Consider the following 13,478-nt stretch of genomic DNA (forward strand, 5'->3'; position numbering starts at 1 on the left):
GGGGGGGCGGGGCGGGGTGGGGGCGGGATGAGTCAGGCCTGGAGGGCTTGGCTGTGTCCGCAATGAATGGAGTGCCAGCTAGGCGTGAGGCAGACAGTAGTAACAGCGGGGGCGTGTGTGTACACACACGCACAGGCACGCACAGGGACCGACGCACAGCCGGCCCTGCGCAGGCAGAAACGCAGATACACACAGGCCACGTGTGCACACGTGCACACCCGCACATGCACACACACACAGACACACAAGCAGAGAGGCAGGCCAGTATCACAGAGACAGGGAGGGAACTGGCAGCCTAGGAGACACAGCTCTGAGATCAACACAAACAGCTCCCCCTTCTCCCCACTGGCCTCCTTCCCACTCCCCTTTTGCTCTCTACAGAAAGCTGCTCCTGCATAGCCTGGAAACTGCAGATGGGGGAGAGGGAAAGACAAGGGCAAAGGCACGGGGTGGGGAAGGACAGAGGGGTGGTGACTAAGGGCCGGGACCAAAGACGGGGCTCACTTTTTTGTAACCAGCACCAGGCTCCTCCGAGTCGGGCCCCTCCTCAGCACCACTCTCGCCCTCCTCGTCCTTGACCTGGATGCAATCCTCCTCCTCCTCCCCATCCTCCTCCTCGTCCTCCTCCTCCAGGTCTTCCTGTGTGCTCTCACTCTCTGTGGAGCCCTCCCGGGGCATGGTCAGGGCTCCCTCCCCCAGCAAGGCCTCCTGCTGCTCTGTCAGCTCCTCCTCTGTCTCCTCAGGGTGGGTGGTGGGCTGCCTGGGCAGCTCCCCTGTCTTGGTGAGGATCTGGTAACAGAATATGGGGGCACATCAGCTGGGAGTTGGGGAGCAGCTGTGCAGCCTGTAACCCAGAACAGTCCATCCTTCCCTCCCTCCCTTCTTCCAGGCAGAGCTTCTATGTGAGTTAGAAAAAGGCAAGGTGGCTCCTCTGAGAGGAGGACTTTTTTCTTTTTTTTCTTTTTATTTTTTGAGAAAGAGCCTCCCTCTGTCGCCCAGCCTGGCATGCAGTGGCGCAATCTCGGCTCACTTTAACCTCCGCCTTCCCAATTCAAGAGATTCTCCTGCCTCAGCCTCCCCAGTGACTGGGATTACAGGCGCACGCCACCACGCCCAGCTAATTTTTGTTTTTTTTTGAGAGGGTCTCGCTCTTGTCACCCAGGCTGGAGTGTAACGGTGTGATCTGGGCTCAGTGTAACCTCCATCTCCCAGGTTCAAGCGATTCTCCTGCCTCAGCCTCCTGAGTAGCTGGGATTATAGGTGCCTGCCACCACGCCTGGCTAATTTTTGTATTTTTAGTAAAGACAGGGTTTCACCATGTTGGCCAGGCTGGTCTCGAACTCCTGACCTCAGGCAATCTGCCCGCCTCAGCCTCCCAATCAAGCGCAAGCAACCGTGTCTGGCCTGAAAGGAGGACACGTGCCAGCCTGGTGCTCTCCTATGTCCTGCCCCCAGCACAGCCCCAGGCCATTCGCCTTTCCAGGCTCACCTTGCCCAGCTGTAGCTGCTGCTGCTTCTGCTTCTCCAGGAACTGCTGGTGCTGTTGTTGCATGACCAGCTGCTGCAGGGCCTGGGGACTCTGCGGCAGCGGTGAGGACTGAGTGCGGCTCAGGGGCCGATGCCGCGGAAGCTTGCCCACCGTCCGCATGCTGGTGGCCACACGTTCACCCGTCACTAGTGGGGACTGCCCGTGCAGTGGCACTATGGAGTTAGGGGTGATGACTAAGCACCATTGTAAGGGCACCTGACTGCCCCCCGACCCTGCATCTTGCCCCCACAACCCCCTCTGGAATATCACCACCTACATACTCAGGAAAAAACCTGGGGGACCTGGAGCACCCTCCACCCAAACCTGAGCTCCATTCTTCCTCTTCCCCATGAATGAAGAGTTTCACAGCTCTAAGATACCGCCTCCAGCAAGCCTTCCTGGATTCACCATCTTTTCCCTTCAATTTGCTTAACTGAATAAACTGAGTACACATGTAGTCTTGAGCCCTCTGAGTGAACAATGAATGACTTGTTCTCCCTAAGTGCAACAAGGCCTCCCTGATCATGGACCCTGTGGATCCCGCCAGGCTAGGAAGCCCTGGGGCCAGGATCATGTATCTTTCAAGCAGAACCTCTTTTGGTGCCAACAGGTACTTAAGGGCTGTCTAAAGCTGTGCTGTCCAATCCCATAACTACTAGTTACATGTGACTACTGAGCCCTTGAACACAGCCTATCTAAATTGAAATGTGATATAAGTGTGAAGTATACACTAGATTTCAAAGGCTTAATATGAAACAAAAAGCAAAATATCTCATCGGTAACTGCATATTGGCCAGGCACAGTGGCTCACACCTGGAATTCCAGCACTTTGAGAGGCCAAGGCGGGAGGATGGCTTGAGCCCAGGAGTTCAAGACCAACGCGGGCAGCTGAGTGCAGTGGCTCACACCTGTAATCTCAGCACTTTGGGAGGCTGAGGCAGGTGGATCACTTGAGGTCAGGAGTTCATGACCAAGTTGGCCAACATGGTGAAACCCCGTCTCTACTAAAAATACAAAAATTAGGCCAGGCGCAGTGGCTCATGCCTGTAATTCCAACACTTTAGGATGCCAAGGCAGGTAGACCACCTGAGGTCAGGAGTTCGAGACCAACCTGGCCAACATGGTGAAACCTCGTCTCTAATAAAAACACAAAAAATTAGCTAGGCATGGTGGCACACACCTGTAATCCCAGCTACTTGGGAGGCTGAGGCAGGAGAATCGCTTGAACTCGAGAGGCAGAGGTTGCAGTGAGCCAAGATCTTGTCACTGCACTCCAGTCTGGGCAATAAGAGTGAAACTTTATCTCAAAAAAAAAAAAAAAAATTAGCTGGGCATGGTGGCACACGCCTGTAGCCCCAGCTACTCAGGAGGCTGAAGCAAAAGAACCGCTCGAACCCAGGAGGTGGAGGTTGCAGTGAGCAGAGATCCCGCCACTGCACTCTAGCCTGGGCGACACAGTGAGACTCTGTCTCAAAAAAAAAAAAAAAAAGTGCAGTGGCTCACGCCTGTAATCCCAGAACTTTGGGAGGCTGAGGCGAGCAGATCGCCTGAGGTCAGGAGTTCGAGACCAGCCTGGCCAAGATGGTGAAACCCCAGGTCTACTAAAAATACAAAAATTAGCCAGGTACGGTGGCAGGCGCCTATAATCCCAGCTACTTAGGAGGTTGAGGAAGGAGAATTGCTTGAACCTGGGAGATGGAGATTGCAGTGAGCCAAGATCACACCACTGCACTCTAGCCTGGGCGACAGAGCGAGACTGTCTCAAAAAAAAGAAAAAAAGACCAGCCTGGGCAACACAGCAAGATCCTGTCTCTACAAAAATTTCAAAATAGGAAGAATAACTGCGTGTGTATTACAGAAATTATAATATTCTGGATATACTGAGTTAAATATATGTGGTGAAATCAATTCCACTTACTTCTTTTTTTTTTTTTTTTTGAGACGGAGTCTCACTCTGTTGCCCAGGCTAGAGAGCAATGGCGCGATCTCAGCTCACTGCAACCTCCTGGGTTCAAGCGATTCTCCTGCCTCAGCCTCCTGAGTAGCTGGGATTACAGGTGCCCACCACCATGCCCAGCTAATTTTTGTATTTTTAGTAGAGATGGGATTTCACCATGTTGGCCAGGTTGGTCTCAAGCTCCTTTCCTCAAGCGATCCACCTGCCTTGGTCTCCAAAGTGCTGGGCTCACAGGCGTGAACCACCATGTATGGCTCCACTTGCTTCTTTTTACATTTTTTAATGTGGATGCTAGAAATTATGTACGTAGATTGTGTTGTTTCTACTGAACAGCACTGCTCTGGGATGTGAACTCCAAGATGGCAGCAGATTTTGTCAAAAACAGTGCCCGGCATCCTGTAGGTATCCCATGTTTCCAGAATGTGGAAGAAATCACTGATGCTGTTGATTCTGCTAAAGGGAAATAACTGTGACAGGGCTGGAGAGTATCCCTAACTGTTGGTCCTGAGCCCCCTCCCTTGCACAGCTGCCTGTCCACTCACCAGCAATGAGGGTGCTCTGCTGCCGGGCCTGCTCCAGCAACAGCACATGCTGCAGCAGGGAGGCATGCCCATGGGGGCTCCCGTCGCCCTCCAGTGCCACGCCCAGCAGGCAGCCAGGGATAGAGGATGTGCTCATGAACTTGCCCGTCAGCGTGCCACCCTGCCGCAGGGACTGGAGGGCCTGCCTCTCGGCCTCCTGCTGTGTCGACAGCTTCGGGGAGGCCTGGGGGGTGAAGGGAGGGGCTTATACAGCCTCAGTCCTGCCAACTTTGGACGAGCATCCCCATCTACCCACTATCTACCCCCCAGCTCTGGGTAGGGCCAACCGATCTTCCTTAGGGCCTTGGTAGGGGAAAACCCCAGCTGGGGGCATGCAGGACCTGTGACCTCAACACCAGAGGAAAGATGGGGTATGTGCCCTGTACTTACAGTGAGGTGTGAGTTGGTGACAGTGACCGTGGCCTGCAGCCCTAAGGAGATGTTGGGCAGAGAAGGAGACGTGTAGAGGCTGAACTGGTTGGGGGAGCTGTCCAGAGGGAGGGCTCGGTGCTGGGGGAGCATCTGGGGAGCAGTGAGAAGAGACAGGAATGAGAGTGTGCAAAGGGAGGCAACAAGGGAGGGCAACCTGGGGCCAAGACCAAGTTCTCTGAATGGTGCCCATTTCCCTCTACCCTGAGCTCCCACTGAGGGAGACTGAGCCATCAGGGCTCTTCATAGTCCTGTGGAACAAATTCCCCTTTGATGCAATTAAGTCCAAGCAAGGACCCTCCAGCCTATTCATGTGGGCAGAGAGGTCTCTGCTGGGCACTCAGGCAGACAGACTGGAAGGAGCTGCACTCTTTCTTCCATGGGAAGGAGCAGCTCTGTCCCCGCCCCACCAGCCCTCAGCCAGGCCTGTACCTCAGTGGGGATGTTGGGGACTGAGCCAGTAAAGCCATTCTCAGCGATGGTGCTGTGGGAGCTGTTGGGAGAGCTGGGGCCGGAGCCGGGTGCGCTGTTACACACGGACGACGCTATAGGAGAAGTGGTTGTCACCTGGGCCTGCTCTGAACTACCCCCACCCCCGATTCCCAGACCCTCAGAACAGGTACATGAGAGCAGCCCTTACCCCCAGGCCCGGCACCTGTGATCTCAACAGCTCTTTTCTTAAAGGTGCTAATAACAGTCCCATCCTTGCGACGCAGGAGGGGACTGCTTCTCCGCTCGGCCACCTTCTGTTTTAGCCTTGAACGCACTTTCAAGTTGGGTTCAGAGGCTGGAGAGAAGGTAACCGAGGTTCAGATACGCGCACAGCAGCACACATCTGCAGTTGAGCCCACTGTGGTCAGGGCTGACACTGCCACAAGCCCACCTCTGCCTCCCGGGAGCCATATTCTGGGAGGCCAGGTGGGGGACTCACTTACCTGTTTTGCGGAGGGGGAAGTCATCTCGACTGTCGTAGGGCCCAGGCAAAGGCAGTTTGTAGGAGGGAGGCGTCCCAGGGGGGCCGCTCTGGGGAGGGGAACTCTGGTCCAAAGAAGCATGGTGGGCTCCCCTGGGGGTGGGGGTGGGGATGGAAGCAGATCTAGGTTATCACCCAGCCTGCTGGACCTGCCACCTGGCAATCTACATTGATGAAAAATCGTTTGTATATAGGAAGAGGACATGGATCTCGGGGAAAGAATGAGGAAATAAACCAGGGATGGAGGTCCTGTCTCTAAGGAGAGATTGCAGGGCCCATATATGGGCACGGGGCAGAAGCCCCTTGCCATCCTATAGCCAGGCAGCCCCTGAGCGGCTCACCTATGCCCACCCGTGCCTGCCCAGGGCCATTACCAGCATTTGGGGTGCTGTGGGAGGGAATGGTTGAGGCCGCCTGGTGTGGGCTCCTTTGACTTCGACAAGAGGAATTCCTGGAGCCTCAGCTTTACCTCGGTGCTGGCAATGGCACCTGCAGGACAGGGCACAACTGACCTGGCTGCTTAGGGCCAGACCCCCCATGGCAGGGGCAGGCGTCATGGGTGGGGCCCTAGGAGGTCCCAGGAGTCCCTGCCTTACTCTCTTTGCTCTTCTCCTTGTTCCGCAGGATGAGCAGCTGCTGCTCCAGCCGCTGCTTCTCCAGCTCTTCCTGCCGCTGCTGCTCCCGCTGCCGCTGCTGCTCCAACTCCTGCTGCCGCTTGGCTGCCAGCATCTCTTGCTGCTGCTTGGCTGCCAGCATCTCCTGCTGCTGCTGCAGGGGCATGGGGAGGGAGGCAGGAGTGAGCCAGGCCTGGGCGGGGGGCGGGGGGCGGAGGCCTGGGAGGCCCCCCGCACCCCTCTCGCTCACCTTGAGGTGCTTCTGTAGCTGGACCTCATGCTGCCTTGTCAGGTGGTCATGCTGTTTCTGGAACTCAGCGAACAGGAGCTGCTTCTGCAGCTGCTGCTGCTGCTTGAGCGCCAGGAGCTCCTGCTGCAGTTGCTGCTCCCGCAGTGTGGGATCCACAGAGCCCACCAGAGCACCCCGTAGCTCCACAGGGCTGGGGCTGCCTCCACCCCCACCCCCCATGGAACTGGGCATGGCTCTTGGCAGCACCGGCTTCACCTCCACTGTGGGCAGAAGAGACAGGAAGGAGTTAGTGGGCCCAGCCCCAGACTCCGGTCATGCCTGAGGCCCAAACACTACCAGGCAGGATTCTAGGAGACCCAAAGAGATCAGAGACAGAGGGGAAATCAAATCCCTCTGCTCCATAGATGCAACATTTTACCTTAATTAAATGAGGCTGAACCCATGAACTTCAATAGGAACATATAGGCCAAGCACGGTGGCTCACATCTGGAATCTCAGGTTACTTTGGGAGGCTGAGGCAGGCAGATCACCCGAGGCAAGGAGTTCAAGACCAGCCTGGCCAACATGGCGAAACCCCCTCTCTACTAAAAATACAAAAATTAGCTGGGCGTGATGGTGCACACCTGTAATCCTAGCTACTCAGGTGGCTGAGGCATGGGAATCTCTTGAACTCCGGGAGGCGGAGGTTGCAGTGAGCCAAGATCATGCAACTGTACTCTAGCCTGGGTGACAGAGCAAGACTGTCTCCAGGGAAAGGAGGGAAAAAAAAAAAAAAAAAAAGGGCCGGGCGCGGTGGCTCACGCCTGTAATCCCAGAACTTTGGGAGGCTGAAGCAGGCAGATCACGAGGTCAGGAGATCAAGACCACCCTGGCTAACACAGTGAAACCCTGTATCTATTAAAAACAAAAAAAAACTAGCTGGGCATGGTAGCACATGCCTGTAGTCCCAGCTACTCAGGAGACTGAGGCAGGATAATCGCTTTAACCCTGGAGGCGGAGGTTGCAGTGAGCCAAGATTGCGCCACTGCACTCCAGCCTGGGTGACAGAGCGAGACTCCACCTCAAGAAAAAAGAAAACATGCATAAACGTGAAGCGGTACCTGACAGATTGTGAGTACTCAACACATTTTATGTGCGTGTGTGTGTATATATACATATATGTATCTCTCTACCTATATATATATATATATATATCAGAGACAAGGTCTTGCTCTGTTGCCCAGGCTGGAATGCAATGGCATGATCATGGCTCCTAACAGCCTCAATCAACCTCAAGCAACTCTCCCACCTCAGCTTCCCAAGTAGCTGGGACTACAGGAGCATGCCAATGCACCAGGCTAATTTTTAAATCTTTAGTAGAGACAGGGTCTCACTATGTTGCCCCGGCTGGCCTTAAACTCCTAGGCTCAAGCGATCCTCCCACCTCAGCCTCCCAAAGTGCTGGGATTATAGGCATGAGCCACTGCCCAGCCTTCAACACATAGTATTATCATTGATAGTCAACATCTCTGGGCATTTTACAAGAATGACTCATTTAAATGTCATGGTTACCTATGACTTAGATGCTATTATTACCCCATTTTACTGATGAGGAAACTGAGATTTAGAGAAGTTTAAGTAGCAACCAGACACAGCTAGGTGATCGAAGAACCAGAATATGAGTCCAAATCCTAAGCTTTTAACCACTGTGCCCACTCCTATTTCTCAACACCGTGCCCCGTGCAAAGCCTCATACTAGAGGAGAAACTGAGGCACAGAGGTTGGTTCTAGGACTGACACTGCCCTCGGTAACCCCAGGAGAGGCTGGTGGAGACCTTCTGGATATCTCTACCCTCTGTCCCCTTCTGGGGCCTCATCCCTATCTGGGGCACACTGGGCAGGAGAGAGAGAGGCTGTGGGAATGGGAGTGGGGTGGGAATAGAAGACCTTGGAGAAAGCGGGTGCAGGGCTGCACCAAGCCAGGGACAGGAGGGGGCTGGGAGTCAGACTCGTTTCCTTTGCTGGATTATCTCCTTTCAACAGTTTTATTGTAATTACCCTGAAAATGCCGCTATATATAGAGTGAGCCAAACAGCAGCTGTGCCTGGGGGGAGGGGGAATGAGAGGATGGGCGGGCAGGCAGCAGGGAGGAGGTGGGAGGAGGAGACAGGAAAGGAAAGGGAATCAGACAGGAAGAAGGGTAACGGCAGGGGGAGGGCGGGAGCGGCGGGAGCTTCGGCAGATATCTCAGAACTCTGGTCCTAGGGAGAACTGGCTGGGGAGAGGAAGGCTGCTGGGGAGAGGAAGGCAGTGGAGGACCTGCTGGGTTCCAAGACCTTGGGTCCAGGCCCCACATGGACAATGGGCCGAGCAGCTTGAAGTTCCAATGGGCTTATGGGAATGCTAGGTCTCCACTTCTTTGTCCCTACACACGGTTCTCGGGTCACTGCATGTCACTCCCCACCACTGCCCTGTGGTTGCCAGGACAACTGGGCAAACACCACACCAGCAGGGAGCCCCAAGCACAGCCCACGCCCCACAAAGCCTCCAGCCAGGAAGGGGAAGGCAGGATACCACTGCCTGGGAAGGCGGAAGTGAGAGGCAGGGCCAACCCATTCCTGTTTCTCTTCTACTTCTTTCTCCAAAGAAAGCCCTCACTCTCCTCGCTACAGCCCAGAGAGGTCACGAGGGGCTGGGAATGTTCCTGTGGCAAAGTGGCCCACTCCAGCCCAGGCCTGGGAAGAAAGGACCCCCCAAATCCTTCTGGCTACCACTATCTCCTGCCCTCATGAGCTGGGCTCTCTCCAGATCACCCCCCAGCATTAAGAGGCGCGGGGGGCGGCGGGGGGGAGTTTTTTGTTTTTTAATTTTTTGAGACAGAGTTTCGCTCTTGTCACCCAGGCTGGAGTGCAATGGCACGATCTCGGCTCACTGCAACCTCTGTCTCCTGGTTTCAAGCAATTTTCCTGCCTCGGCAGGCGCCCACCACCAGGCCAAGCTAATTTTTGTATTTTTAGTAGAAACGGGGTTTCACCATGTTGGTCAGGCTGGTCTCGAACTCCTGACCTCAGGTGATCCGCCTGCCTCGGCCTCCCAAAGTGCTGGGATTACAGGTGTGAGCCACCACACCCAGCCGAAAAATTTTTAAAGAGACAAGAGGGAGGTGGGAGGTAGGAGGTGGCAAAAGGTGGGCTAAGAGAGGCCCCCACACCTGTTTAGATGGGTCTGGATCTCTCCAGAGAACCTAGCACTGAATGGGTGACACCAAGGCAGGAGCAAGGCCTGCTGGAGGCCAAGGCCATGCCACCCGCATGCCTGCAGTATGGCCTCTGGAACCCCCTGCAGGCAGGGCGGGGTGGGAGAAGGTAAAGGGTGAGCACCACGATGTGGCAGTCCCCACCAGCCTCTTCTCCCCCAAGCATGGCTGGGAACATTCCTCTGTGGTTTTCCCGCCAGCCGTACTGACGACTCTGTGGCCAGAAGGCCAGAGTCACATGTGCAGAAGTGGCCAGATGTGGCCAGAGGGTGGGGTTACACATACTCATCCTCCTTCCCAACCCATATCCTGCCCCAGCACCAGGAGGAAGGGTCCTTGGAAACTGCAGAAGGCCTTCCTGGAGGTAGCCAGCAACGGTCCATGATGGTGGCAAGGAAATGGCAGCCAGCTCAGGTCTCCCCAGCCCGTGAAGTGCTCAGCAAGGCCCTGAGCTGGCCGGAGGGTTATCTGTTCTTAGTCAAGGCTGGCTTAGCCCGTGGCACTCTGATCACTCAGCCAAGCGATGGACGGACTTCAGCCTGCTGCTCCCGGCAATGCCAGCGTTGTAGGAGCCGGATGCCAGCCCGCCTGCCCAGAGAAGGGCAGGGGTCCAAGCACTCCTGGCTCCCAGCAGATAACCCTGCCTAGGGCTGGAACTGTCGCCAGCAGTACTGGCTTCCCTTGCAAGAGCCCTGCAGAAAGCACATGGGCTCAGGCAAGGGGAATCTCCCACCAGACTGTCACTGCCACTGCAGCAGCAGAGATGTTAGGCCCGGAGCTGCAGTGGGAGCCACAGTCCTACTGGTATGCAGGTGGCAGGGCAGGCAGAGGGCCCTGCCATGCAGCCTCGTTCCCATGCAAACAGGAAGCACAGGCGACTCCAGAATATTAATTTGCAGGGCCTGCAGGGCCTGGGTGGTATGCAGCACCCCAGGGGTTTGCCAGGTAGCAACCTGCTCCACCCAAAGTGGAAGGGGCCATGGCTGCTCTGCCTGAGTCAGGGAAAGGAGGGGCATGGAGCCCCATGAATAGAGTCTGCCCAGGCATAGACCCTGGAGCCGGGCTGGCCTTGAACTCTCAAGGATCTGTGCCCTCTGCCAGCCTGGCATGAGCAGAGCAGGTGGCAGCAGCTGCCATCAGCACCAAGCACCTGGGTGTGTCATGATAGGAAGAGGCTCTTGGCCGCCTCCTGGTGGACCTAGGAAGGCTGGGGAACCTCTGGGGAAAGAAGAGGATAGATGGGCCTGGGCGAGGTGGCTCACACCTGTAATCCCAGCACTTTGGGAGGCTGAGGTAGGCGGGATCACCTGAGGTCAGGAGTTCAAGACCAGCCTGGCCAACGTGGCGAAACCCCATCTCTACTAAAAATACAAAAATTAGTTGGGTGTGGTAGTGGGTACCTGTAATCCCAGCTACTCAGGAGGCTGAGGCAGGAAGAATTGTTTGAACCCAGGAGGCAGATGTTGCAGTGAGTATAGATCATGCCACTGTACTCTAGCCTGGGTGACAGAGTGAGACTCCATCTCAAAAAAAAACAAAAAAAAAAAGAGGGCAGACAAAGGCGCACTGTTCCCTAAGAAGACAGGCCAAGAGCTCTGGCTAGCAAAGAGCCCCACTGAAAGGCCAGGCAGAGCCGGGCACAGTGGCTGTAATCTCAGCACTTTGGAAGTCCGAGGCAGGTGGATCACTTGAGGTCAGGAGTTCAAGACCAGCCTGGTCAACATGGAGAAACCCCATCTCTACTAAAATTACAAAATTAGCTGGGCGTGGTGATGCATGCCTATAATCCCAGCTACTCGGGAGGCTGAGGCAGGAAAATCATTTGAATCCGGGAGGCAGAGGTTGCAGTGAGCCAAGATCGCGCCATTGCACTCCAGCCTGGGCAACAAGAGTGAAACTCTGTCTCAAAAAGAAAAAAAAGAAAACAGAAAAAAGAAAGGAAAAGAAAGGCAGGGAAAGGGTCACAGGGGAGGACAAGGCCCTGGGTCCTTCCCTCACCTGCCAGGGTCTCACTCTGATAGGAATCAAGAGGCCAGGAAAGCCACCTCCTGCGGAGGTCAGAGGTAAGGCTCCGGGGGAAAGCCCTGGGCCCCCCACCTGGCTCTACTTTCCTCTTTCCCAGGGCTGGGAGTGGCGGCCTCAGGAACAGGCAGCAACACCATCCTGACCTCTGGTTTTCTGCAGGATTGACCACCCTGCCTCCATGGGAAGTCCCAGCCTGGGTTGCTGGGTGGGTGGGGCTGTGTGTTTCTTTTTTTTTTTTTTTGAGACAGAGTCTCGCTCTGTTGCCCAGGCTGGAGTGCAGTGGCACAATCTTGGCTCACTGTAAGCTCCAACTCCTGGGTTCACACCATTCTCCTGCCTCAGCCTACTGAGTAGCTGGGACTACAGGCGCCCATCATCACACCTGGCTAAGTTTTTGTATTTTTAGTAGAGACGGGGTTTCACCGTGTTAGCCAGGATAGTCTCGATCGCCTGACCTTATGATCTGCCCGCCTCAGCCTCCCAAAGTGCCAAGATTACAGGCATGAGCCTCCGCGCCCGGCCTTGGGGCTGCGTGTTTCTAGCCATGCGAGAGGCCAGAAAAATAGCAAGTTCCGGCTCAGGAGCTGCCCTGCCCAGCTCACGAGCACAAGTGGCCATGGGCAGTGCACCACCTGAGTGACACTTCTTTCCCATCCTGCTGGGCCTGCCTCCTCTTCAGGAACCCTATCAGCCCAGTGGGGGCCTCTGGGGCAGATTCAGGCAGCATGAGGGAGAGCCTGGTCCTCTGGGGGAGATGATGTAGGTACTCGCGGGGCAACCCCTGAGACTACTGCCAGCACAGCCTTAGTCTAAAAAAACGGTGTCTAAGCAAAGAGACACTGCCTCCAAACAGACAAGTGGCTCTGGGCCATGAGGGACAGGTTTCAGCAGTGCCTTGGGAACAAGAGTTCACAGTAAAAAACACATCTAGCTTCCCAAGAGCAAGGCCAAGCCTTTCCCCTGCTCTGAACACACCATGAGCTGGACCCCAGGTCCAAGCCCCCTCTCAAGAGACAGCATCTCCAACTCAAGAATCCCTGTGACAAGAACCCTGGCCAGCAAGGAAATGGGACCTTTAGTTCCCCCTAGAGAAGCCCTCGGGGGAGGCAGCTGGCACAGTGTGGACCTGCCTGGCAGACCCAAGAGGCTTAGCACCTGGCTCTAAAAGACCCTGCTCCATAAAATAAAATAAAATAAAATAAGACCAGGCGCAGTGGTCCATGCCTATAATCCCAGCACTTTGAGAGGCCAAGGCAGGCGGATCACGAGGTCAGGAGTTTCAGACCAGCCTGGCCAACATGGTGAAACCCCATCTCTACTAAAGATACAAAAAAAACCCCAAAAATTAGCCAGGCATGGTGGCCCACACCTGTAATCCCAGCTACTTGGGCAGCTGAGGCAGGAGAATCGCTTGAACCCAGGAGGTGGAGGTTGTAGTGAGCCGAGATCGTGCCATTGCACTCCAGCCTGGGCAACAACAGGGTGAGACTCCGTCTCAAAATAAATAAATAATTTTTTTTCCTTTTTTTTGAGACGGAGTCTTGCTCTGTCGCCAGGCTGGAGTGCAGTGGCACCATCTTGGCTCACTGCAACCTCCGCCTTCCGAGTTCAAGCGATTCTCCTGCCTCAGCCTCCTGAGTAGCTGGGACTACAGGTACGTGCCACCACACCCACCTAATTTTTTGTATTTTTAGGTAGAGACAGGGTTTCACCATGTTAGTCAAGACGGTCTCGATCTCCTGACCTCGTTGATCTGCCCACCTCGGCCTTCCAAAGTGCTGGGATTACAGGCGTGAGCCACTGCGCCTGGCCTAAAATAAAATTAATTTTTAAAAAGACTCTGCTCCGGCCGGGCGCGGTGGCTCACGCCTGTAATACCAGCACTT

At 55.2% G+C, this 13,478-nt stretch overlaps 1 protein-coding gene across 7 annotated transcripts in view; it reads right to left on the reverse strand.

Moving 5' to 3' along the window:
- HDAC5 (histone deacetylase 5) overlaps positions 1–13,478 on the reverse strand; it is a 50,062-nt gene that overhangs the window by 11,593 nt on the left and 24,991 nt on the right. For 3 of the 7 annotated variants that reach the window (XM_017876016.1, XM_017876015.1, XM_017876021.1), the window contains 10 exons: positions 6,333–6,592; positions 6,065–6,236; positions 5,843–5,957; positions 5,431–5,561; positions 5,136–5,282; positions 4,928–5,040; positions 4,457–4,588; positions 4,028–4,250; positions 1,490–1,701; positions 505–789 (listed from right to left, as the gene is read on the reverse strand). In XM_017876016.1, coding sequence (XP_017731505.1) covers positions 505–789; positions 1,490–1,701; positions 4,028–4,250; positions 4,457–4,588; positions 4,928–5,040; positions 5,136–5,282; positions 5,431–5,561; positions 5,843–5,957; positions 6,065–6,236; positions 6,333–6,592 — 1,790 coding nt within the window. The remainder of the gene's footprint in view (positions 1–504; positions 790–1,489; positions 1,702–4,027; positions 4,251–4,456; positions 4,589–4,927; positions 5,041–5,135; positions 5,283–5,430; positions 5,562–5,842; positions 5,958–6,064; positions 6,237–6,332; positions 6,593–13,478) is intronic. The other 4 variants (XM_017876020.1, XM_017876019.1, XM_017876022.1 and 1 more) reach the window with 3 other exon arrangements.

Source organism: Rhinopithecus bieti, unplaced genomic scaffold (assembly GCF_001698545.2).
Source record: "Rhinopithecus bieti isolate Rb0 unplaced genomic scaffold, ASM169854v2 scaffold_10088, whole genome shotgun sequence".
NCBI lineage: Eukaryota > Metazoa > Chordata > Mammalia > Primates > Cercopithecidae > Rhinopithecus > Rhinopithecus bieti.